Source organism: Octopus bimaculoides, chromosome 10, assembly GCF_001194135.2.
Source record: "Octopus bimaculoides isolate UCB-OBI-ISO-001 chromosome 10, ASM119413v2, whole genome shotgun sequence".
Taxonomy (NCBI): domain Eukaryota; kingdom Metazoa; phylum Mollusca; class Cephalopoda; order Octopoda; family Octopodidae; genus Octopus; species Octopus bimaculoides.
In genome coordinates this window covers 1,685,849-1,697,284 of record NC_068990.1, presented here as the reverse complement: position 1 = coordinate 1,697,284, position 11,436 = coordinate 1,685,849, and the positions used below count along the sequence as shown (strand labels likewise).

At 34.8% G+C, this 11,436-nt stretch overlaps 1 protein-coding gene across 1 annotated transcript in view; it reads right to left on the bottom strand.

The window, feature by feature from the left end:
* The window catches only part of LOC106867322 (cilia- and flagella-associated protein 65), a 720,747-nt gene that overhangs the window by 536,307 nt on the left and 173,004 nt on the right, over positions 1–11,436 (bottom strand). Inside the window, exon 11 of the mRNA XM_052971190.1 lies at positions 3,935–4,073. Within this exon, the coding sequence (XP_052827150.1) occupies positions 3,935–4,073 (139 nt within the window). The remainder of the gene's footprint in view (positions 1–3,934; positions 4,074–11,436) is intronic.

Below are 11,436 nucleotides of genomic sequence, written 5' to 3'. Positions count from 1 at the left end.
ATATATATACATACATATACATATATATGCATATATATATACTTATATAAACATATATATACATTCATACATATACACACACACATATATATACACACGCATTTAACCTGTGGTGTTGAGAAACTAAGATGAAATTATTTCTGTAAAATCTCATTTCCTCGAATATTTGATGTGATGGTTAACTAGTTTATCGCATGAATCGGTGATTGATTTTTCAGATTAAAATCCACCCGTCTAGCCATAGCGAGCTTTTTTTACACAGATATATCATAATTTCATTATTCTAATAGATATTAATTCTATAATATATCTATTCTTAAATACTAATTCTCCATAAGAAAGAGAGAAATTGTTTTATCTTCATGTGTTGTTTTATTTTGAACATGCTAACTTAAACTCATTATTACCTCCGCCTTCGCTAAGGTGGAGGTATTGTTTGCGATTGTGTTTGTTTGTCCATGGACAAGATATCTCAAGAATCACTGGATAGATTCAGGTGAAACTTGCAGGGATATTTGGCCTCGTAACTGGCACAAACTAATTAAATTTTGGGATCAATCCAGTACTGGACAAGGCTTCTGGATTATTTTTCCTGTTTTTTAACTTTTACTTAATTTTTGAGAGCAGTCAGGTTCATTTTTAGTATTGTCGTTCGTGAAAGCAGTCGAGTTTATTAAAAGCACCATCCAAACATGGCCGATGCCAGTTCCCCCTGACTGGCTCTTGTGCCAGTGGCATGTAAAAAGCACTATCTGAACGTGATCGATACCAGGCCCACCTGACTGGCTCCTGTGCTGGTGGTGCATGGAGTGGTTGGCATTAGGAAGAGCATCTGGCTATAGAATCATTGCCAGATGAGTCTGGAGCCTGGCACAGCCACTAGCTTTCCAGACCTCAGTCAAACAGTCCAACCCAAGCCAGTATGAGAAATGGAGTTAAACGATGATGATGATGATGATGATGATATGGTGAACTAACAGAATCGTTAGCATGCCAGACAAAATGCTTAGTGGTATTTTGTCTGTCACTACATTCTGAGTTCTAATTCCGCCGGGGTCGACTTTGCCTTTCATCCTTTCAGGGTCGATTTAGTAAGTACCAGTTTTGCACTGGGATCGATGTAATCGACTTGATCACTTCCCCCACATTTGAGGCCTTGTGCTTCCAGTAGAAAAGATTATTAATATTAATAAGGGGGCTAGCTGGCAGAATCGTTAGTACACCAGAGAAAATACTTAAACGTATTTCAACCATCATTACATTTTGAGCTCAAATTTGGCTGAGGTCAGCTTTATCTTTCATCCTTTCAGGACCAATAAAATAAGTACCAGTTGAGCACTGGGGTCGATGTAAGCGACTAGTCCCCTCCCCCAAAAATGCTGTCCATGTAGCAAAATTTTAAACCAAAGACAGTGAGCTGGCTGAATCTTTACCACGCCAGGCAAAATACTTAGCAGTATTTTGTCCATCTTTATGTTCTGAGTTCAAATGCCACTTGAAGTCGCCTTTGCCTTTCATCCTTTCAGGGCTGATAAAATGAGTACTAGTTCAGTACTGGGGTCGATGTAACTGACTAGTCCCCTCCTACCAAATTTCAGTCCTTGTGCCTATAGTAGAAAGGATTATTATTAATATCAATATTAACATTTTTATTTGTCTTTGTAATATACTTTCTTTCATCATCTTTGTGGTAAACAAACTAAATCAATATTATTGTTGCTGTTGTGTTTTTTTTTCTGTTTTTTTTTCGTTTTTGTTGTTATTAGAATTGCCTGTGACATGCATGACTTTCATGAACTCATGAATTTCTGAAAAAAATATCAGATTACTTTCTGAATTAGATGTTTTGTTATGTCATGTTTATATGGACCTGTTAGGTAGAAAGGGAACAAGATTTTTCTTATTATTTTACCTTTGTTAAATGAAGGGAAAAAGAAAAGATTCATGTTTTGAATCAAAAAATTATTTTATCATCAGACATTTTTGAAAACAATATTTGTAAATACGACAATAACTGATATAGTGGCAAGAGGTGATTCCTAGGGAAGTGGTAGCAGCATTTATGCCCTGCCCCATGGAATCGTAACAGATTTAAAAAATGATAAGTAGATAAAGAAAAATGCCTCTTTTACAAATGTGACATCAGTGGTAGGAGCAGTCTGCTTAGAGATGGTAGCAGCATTTATGCCCTGCCCCATGGAATTTTAAGAGATTTTTAAACAAAGGGATTTGCAAAGAGAAAATGACGCTTATACAGAGAGGCACATTTGCATAAGCAAACATTCGCACTCTGATACATAAGACTGGTGATAGGTAAAACTTTGAATTATCACTTCGATAGTTTTTCTAGTGAGAAAACATAATGAGATATATCTCAATGCCAGATAAAACCACAGGATTGAAATGCTACAAAGAACACAGCCTTCTTGGTTGTGGGCAAAGAGGAAAATAGCATACTCCAAGATCACCAAAAACAGAGAGTGTTTCCATATGCCCACACGAGAGCAGCTGGAAGATATCCTAATGAATGTGAAGAATGATATTAATTCCAATCATGGACATGAGGCATATGGAATGAGTTACAGGTCTTTAAAGACCAAGGATGAGATTGCATGACAGCTGGTAGACAAGATAGAAAGGATTGGAAACAGTCATTTTCATCTTCAGCCAACACCCCATGAACATCTTCCAGTTTCAATTCTAGAAAGAGCTGAAGTTAAAGTAGCTACTGCTCCTTAGCTACCCAGTAAATTTACTAAAAGATGGCTGTGAATGGCAAATATAGCTTTAACAAAGGAACCTACTTTCAGCAAGCTCTGTTAATCACAGATTGCTGCCATGAGTGGACATTCTATCTTAGCAGGAAGGGTAATATGCTTAATCCCAGGTGGTAACCATTCTCTTGGAATAGAACTTCAATTTTTCCTTTATACTGGATATTTATTTGCCTTTTCTTTTCCTCAAAGACAACTCTATGTAAATACCCAACCGGTACTTATTTAATCAACCCCGAAAGGTTGAAAGGCCTTACAATATGTCTTTTGGGTCTTCTGGGTCACTCTGTTCTGAGTTCAAATTGCACCAAGGGTCAATGACTTAGCCTGTCATCTTTTCAAAGTCAATAAAATAAAGAACCAGCCAAGCACTGGTAATTATATGTATGTATATATGTCATTGTTCAGTTTTATTTCAAGATTTTTTGTCAATAGAAAAAGAGCCGGTTTCTAACCTAGATTCAAGCCTCCTTCATTGGAATGTCAACATCAACAACAGGGTATTTTTGTATGTATATATGTAGGTATATGTGCAGATTTTTGTTTTGTTTTATGTATGTATGCTCATGCATATAGTCCCATGTCTAGACATGCTCATATATACTTAAATGCTAAACTTCTCGAAAGTTTTACAGATTTTTACAGTTCCAGTGATGGATTGGATCTGTAGTATGGATGGATGGATGAATGGATGGATGAATGGATGGATGGATGGACGGACGAATGTATGCAAACAGACATGCTGGTCATGGCTGGAAAGCCTTTAATCATGGATTTCTTGATCAAGGCTGACTTGAGAGTTAAACAACAGCAACAACAATGAAAATCTTTCAACAGTTTACTGGTTGAAATCAATGAGAAAGCATTTTATTCATAGTACTACTTGCTAGAAATAGCAACCAAATCTCCTCAAACTATATCGTTACTACCTTGAAAATGAAAGAACGCCACATTAAAAAATGTAGCTCAGGGAATAATCTGCCTGAAAAAAAAAAAAAAGACAGCATCATCATGGTTTGAACATCTTTGATCATAAGTCTGCAGAATCAGAGCTAACCCAAGGTCAAACAACAACAACAACAACAACAAACACACAAATTTAGAAGTGATTTGAAGGCTTTCATGTGAAAGTGATTGCAGAGAATGAACTGGAAACGTACCCGATAAAATTTCGGACAATTATTGAAGCACATTTTTATCTCTTCATGATATTTCTTAATTTCTTGTGGAGAGAACCTCAGAATAAAGATTTGGTGTCCTTTTGTAATGAGTCCTCTTGAAGGTCTTACTCTAAGGATTCTAACAAAAGAAAAAAAAAAAAACGGAATGTAAATAAAATAAAATGAATAAATAGATAAATGAACAAAATTATTTGTGGTCCAATGTAATGCAACGTAATTACACCGAAACAGCGTAATTTACTCAGAAATCTATTTCAAACAAAAATCGTTTGAGTGGCAAAAAATTTGCTTGCCATGAATTGACGTCCATGTCTCTGAAACTGTTGCATACAAAACACCTTTGGGTATCGAATTATATTATGTGACTGCATAACGATGTGCTTTATTATATTTATGTGTTTATTTATTTGATTTATATATTTTATGTTGTGATCAGTGAATATTATTAGAGCTCTTGTTTGCAAGTTCCTAATAAGACAATCACAACTTTACTGCTTTTGCAGATGACAAGAGTGACAAGGAATTTTCATACATTGGCAAAATGATATACAAACATACATACATACATTCATATGCACATTCATACATACATGCATATATACATATATACATACATACGCACACACATTCATACATCATCATCATCATCTTCATTTGGTGTCTGTTTTTCATGCTGGTGTGGTTTAGACAGTTTGGCTGGAACTGGTTAGCCAGAGAAATGCACTAGACTCCAGCCTGTTTTGGCTTGGCTTCTAACACCAACCATTCTAGAGTGTACCGGGTGCCTAATATGTGTTACCAGCTCAGGTGCCTTTAACATGTCATTGGCACAGGTGCCTCTTACATGTCACCCGCACTAGCCATGACTACAACTTCACTCAGCTTGACATGTCTTCTCAAACACTGCAAATTGCCAAATGTCTGTGACTTGTCATCATCTCCGTAAGACTCAACAACTGAAGATCATATTTCACCACCTTATCACACGTCAGCATACACACAAACACACAAACACACACAGGCAGACACCTTAGTGAAGGGTTTCACCAAACAAATCAACCCAGGTACTTTTCTTCTTTTTATAAAGTCTAGTACTTATTCACACAATTTCTTTTGCTAAACTGCTAAGTTTTAACAGGGGGAAGGGTCATAAACGAACTTACACTGGTTGTCAAGCAATAATGGAAATAAATGCAAACAAAATCACACACACTCACTTAAATGCACACACTCACATCCACACACACACGCACACCCACATATATATATATATGGGAAATGAAAGACTGAAGATGGAATATATGAGAATTTATTAATCATGACAATTGTTTCGACACATCTAGCATCGATTCCTTTTGGGTGGGACACTCAACAACTTGTTCAGGAGCATCTGGCAGTTGATGTATCTCGTCTGATGATAAATGGATACAACTCATTAAAATAACAGTTCTGCAATGTAGCGTTTTGTTTTGTAGAAAGAAAAACAGCTAGATGGAGAAAATATCTTCATTTATATAGAAGATCAAAAATAAAATCACAGATGGGGAAAAAAAGAGAACTGACCATGCAATACAGTGAGGAAAATATTGAAAATAACCATTAACAAATATGGACGTATAAACACCTTTGGGCAAGCTGCATAGTGCGAGTACACTCGCTCATACAAGCATTCACGTAAATGTGAGCATACACACATGTGAGGTTTGGTGCACTCATGATCACGAAGCAAGTTAATTATCTACTTGATGTTTGTAAGAATAGGGTGGTTAAAAGTCATCGTAAGTTATTCGTACCTTAAAGTAAATTAAATTATGTTAATGGTTACTCAAAATTCATTCCCACTGCATTGTGTGAAACTATATCTATATGCATGCAGGCATCTCAAGAGTCTTTCAGAAATTCTATTAATGGTCTCCTTGTTAGTCCACAGAATAGACAGGAATTCTTAGGAGAAGAGATGGCATATCCTGGAAATTATATTATATGGTTTCGCATGCCTTACTATGGACCAAATTATGCTGTACTTTTATCCTCTTTCAGTCACCATACAAAATCGGCCAAAGTTGTTGGATGTCTCTTATTGACTGTCTTAAAGCTGGTGACATGGTTACGATAACAATTCTTAAATGAATCAGCCAACTGCCCATTGTAAACATATGGCCTTCTCCTTGTGAGCACAGTACATTTATATACAAGATTTGTACTCATACAGAGATTCATCAAAGGACACTTTGATTTTTCTCTGCATGAGCATTTATCATATCTATTTGTACATAAGGTAGTCCCGACTCTATTTACCAACTTTGTTACCGTGTTAGCTGTATCGTAAGTATTTCTATTGCAACAATGTGGTCAGAATTGGTGTTTATCATTGCAGTCTACATTGCAGTGATGAAAGGTGGAAAGACAAGTGAGGCAGGGATGCCTGAGTGATGGAAATACAAGACTAACAAGCTCTGAGGGACAGAGACCATTATTTTAGCAATAGAAATTATATTTAAATTTATCAATTCCAATAGGATAGAAGGCAGACTGACCTTGGCAGAATTTGAACTCAGAAAGTAGAAAACCAGAGAAAATACCACAAAGCATTTTATCCAGTACGAAGATGCATGTTTAGGAAGATGTTGAGCTCACAATCGATAATTCATAGTTCCCTCCCTTGGACTAGATAATGCACTGTGTCCTTGGGCAAGGAACTCCACTACACATCCCTCCAGTACACTCAAGGATGAATAGGAGGATCAGTTGCCCCTGGAGATCAACCCTGTCACAGATTGGTATCCTGTACCCTCATCCTGAAAATCTAGAGAAGCTCCAGCTTGATAAACATATAGGCACAAAGCAGATTTTATCCAACATGCTAACAACTCCACTAATAAGCTAATAAACAACTGTACTTATAAAGATATAATTACATTAAATTAATAAATTGATTTGAGAGTTTTCCCAAACATGATAGTTCAATTAATATGTTTGTTTTAAATATGAAAATTTGAATTGAGTTGTACAATTTTATGAAACTGACAAATAATTGTTCTCTAAATTTAATTTCAATTGAATTAAATTAGATTTTAAAACTTTATGAGTATTAATCGTGATTCAGCTGAAAATATGTTTAATCCTTTTGATATCAATCCACTTGAGACGGCTTCTGCTGATTCCATTACATAAAACTTTCTATTTTATAATGTTGATATTTTAACCCTTTCATTACCAACCCCGCTGAAACCAGCTCTGGCTCTGAGTACAAATGTCTTGTTTTCATAAGTTTTGAATTAAAATCTTCCACCAAACCTTAGTTACAGTTTATGTTCCTAACACTAGCTGAATGATAACTAAATTATTTTACTAAATTCTTTGTTATATTTAAAGTAATTGAAAGAAACACGGAGCATCTCAAAATAAATACAGTAACAAAAGGGTTAAGCTGAGCCTGTTGGCTACAACCAAGAAGCATTTTGCAATGATGTGCTAGGAATCTCTGCTCTTACTCTTATTAATATGTGAAAAATTATAATTAAGGTGGTGAGCTGGCAGAATCGTTAGCATGCCAGGCAAAATGCTAAACAGCATTTCTTCTGTCCTTGTGTTCTGAGTTCAAATTCCATCAAGGTTGACTTTGCCTTTCATGCTCTCAAATGTCAACCACTTTACAGTGGGGACTGGATGCTTTTTACATGGCACCAGCACTGGCAGGATAACCAAGCAACTTGTAAGACAAGGAATTTTTGAGAGGGGGTGGAATTAGAGGAGGTGATCTTGTGTTAGATGATGAAAAGTTAGAATGACATGCATAATTAAAGAAAGAAATACAAAAAATACTATGAGCTGTTCTTGCAGGAAGGCCATATTAGTAATGCATAGATTCAATGATAGCGTTGAGGTTTTTGTATTTTTTCTTATGCTTTCATTCAGCCCTAAGGTTTTCTGTTATAGAAACCAAGGTAAAAAGGATGCATGTAAATGAGACACAAGCCATGATAAAAGGAAACATGCAAATGGGACAGAAAGCACGATTAAAATGAGACAGAAGCCATGATAAAAAATGAGACATGCAAATGAGATAGAAAGCATGACAAAAATGAGACAAGCAAATGAAACACTAACCATGATAAAGATATGACATGCAAATGAGACACAAACCATGACAAAAATGAGGCATGCAAATGGGACAGAAAGCATGATAAAAATGTGGCAGGTAAATGAGACACAATGCATGACAAAAATGAGACATAGTTCCCTGACTTGGCTAGGAATGCAGTTCTTTCACCTCTATATAAGAATTGACTTGAGCCATAATGACCCATCCAAAACATGCCAGCATGTGAAGTGAATATAAACTGATGATGGTTGGGATTGTCATTGTGATCATGTTGAGAACAACAGCAATGATGACAATGATAACGATGATGATGAAAACATCAATGACAATTATGATGACAAAGAGAAGTATGGGGACAACAATGACATGAGTGACAATGATGAAATAGAAGTAATTCATTTGTTAAAGTCAATTCTGCAAGAAGCCAAATGCAAAGCATGACAGTATACCAGGAGTAAAAGCAATCAAACAATTCACTGTAGAAATGATGCTCAATGAAGAATGAGAGAAGATAGGAGGAAAAGTGAAGATGTTTGATCTTATTAAAAGTCAAAGCTATATTAATTCTAACATGGTTTTGTTGATGTTCATTTTCATTTTGTGTCCTTATTTGTTTCCATACTTTGATGTATGAGAAACTAAGCAAGGATGGAATCCCATTGATGTAAAATAATCAGGCCTGTTTTCTTGATTTTTGACAAGAGTTTACATTAATCACCTTTGTTGTTTCTACAGCAATGTTTGTTTTTATTTATTCCTTTATTTATTTATTTGTTTATCTATTTATTTGTTTGTTTATTTGGTTCTATGGAAAGTGATCAGCTGCCATTCTTGCTTGTGGTTCTTTAGTTTTAATCTACTGACAAATATTCATGTGATCAATTGTAAATTAAACAAATATTGCAAGAAGGCAACAACGTACAAATGTATCTGATTACAAACAACTTGTGTGATCTATATTTTAGTCTAAAAACATTTTCAAAAATAATCTATAACATACTAAGAAACACAAAACTTTCACATAAACAATTTGACAGAATGAACACAGAACTTAGACAAAAATCAAAAATAAAATCAAATAAAATTAAATAAAATTAAAAAAGTACACCATTTCCGACATTTCAAATAATTGGTCATGAGAATGTAAAAGTGATTATTCTTGGAAGTTTTAACAATTGCACTCTATGAGACTCCTCATATCTACCTACATACTGGAATTTAAGATATGCAAATATGATTGTGTACTTATTATATCATTGTTGTTGTCATTGTAGTTATAGTCGTTGTTGCCACTATTATTATTACTAGTATTATTAAGCTGGCAGAACTGCTAGCATGCTGGACAAAATGCTTAGCAGTATTTTGCCTGTTGCTACATTCTGAGTTCAAATTCCGCCGCAGTCGACTTTGCTTTCAACCCTTCAGGGTCGATAAAATAAATATCAATTAAACACTGGGATCGATGTAATTGACTCATCCCCTTCCCTAAAATTGCTGTCCTTGAGGCAAAATTTGAAACCATTATTAATAAGGTTATTATTATTATTATTATTATTATTATTATTATTATTATTATTAAAGTGGCAACCTGGCAGAGTTGTTAGCATGCTGGGTGAAATGCTTAGAAGTATTTCACCTGCCACTACATTCTGAGTTCAAAATTCTGCTGAGGTCGACTTTATCTTTCATCATTTCGGAGTTGATAAATTAAGTACCAGTGAAACACTGGGGTTGATGTAATCGACTAGTCCCCTCCTCAAAACTTTCAGGCTTTGCGCCTATAGTAGAAAGGATTATTATTATTATTATCATTATTCAAGCTGTCGCAATTGTTAGCACACTAGTCAAAATGTGCTGTAGGATTAGACCCAACAAAACACTGAACCAATGACCACAAATTGAACTTCTAAACCAGACAACTATGTTTCCACCGATGTCAATAATGTCAAGGATTTAGTCAGGTGGTATATTACTTCTGTCGTGACACTGTTGCGTTTTTCATTATAACAGCATTTAGTGATTACACACACACATACACCCATATATATATGTATATATATATGCACACAAATACATTTATATATATACATGCACACACATATATATATTTATATATATATATATATATATATATATTTATATATGTATATATATATGCACACAAATACATTTATATATATACATGCACACACATATATATATTTATATATATATATATATATATATATATGCACACACACACACACACATATATATTTATTTATATATATGTGTGTGTGTGTGCTTTGCATGCCAAGAGTCTTCAGGTTTGTAAATCTCTATAAGACGTATGTATTTCTACACCGTTTTCATGCATACATTTATGAATACGTGCTCTGAATTCTCTTGCATGTCTTCTCTTGGGAATGACATAGTTTATATTACATTAGTATAACATAACATGTGCAACAGCTATCATCACCAGGATGGAAACCACCTAGAAGGAAGCTCTGAATAATCTTCGGTAAATATCTGTTGCAGAGATAATTTTCGCACTTTTTTGTTTTGTTCATTCTTTTTGGTTTTCCCCTTATGCTAGCAGAGTAGATAAACTGTTTTCTGACATTGCGCGTGTAATTTTATACAAGAATTCAGATGATCTTAAATAGCCAAAGATAGAAATGGCAAACACTTGAAGATACGTGCAAATATTACAAGGTTGCAAAGGTGTTTAGATACCTATGCATAAGTGTATCATCAATTTGCACACATTATGCAGACGTACCTCAGTATACACATACATGCAACCATGAGTCCATGGATGCATGTACACACACACATACACTGTATATACATACACATAATTACATATTTCCAAATGCAAAGACACATGCATGGTTACACGCAGACATGCACATATAAATAAATACATATACATACATGTGTATGTGTGTGCGTGTATTTGTGTGAGTGTGTGTGTGTGTGTGTGTGTGTGTGTGTGTGTAAGTACACACACCAAAGCATGAACAAATTTACACCTGCGCTCATGCATGTCTGCATATATGTATGTGTGTGCCTGGAGGTGTGTGGATCAGTAAGTTGGGTGTTGTGCTCATGACTATAAGATTGTAGTTTCAATTCCTGGACAGGCCAATGCGTTGTGTTCCTGAGAAAAACTCTTCAATTTACATGGCCCCAGTCCCCTCAGCTGTTTAAAATGAATTAATCTTGCAACAGAGCACCAGACTTCTATGACTGTTTTAGCTGAATTTTTACAGCTTGATGCCTATAAATATATAAATACACATACAAACACACTCATATATATATATATATATATATATATATGTATGTATGTATATGTATGTATATATGTATGTATATATATATATATATA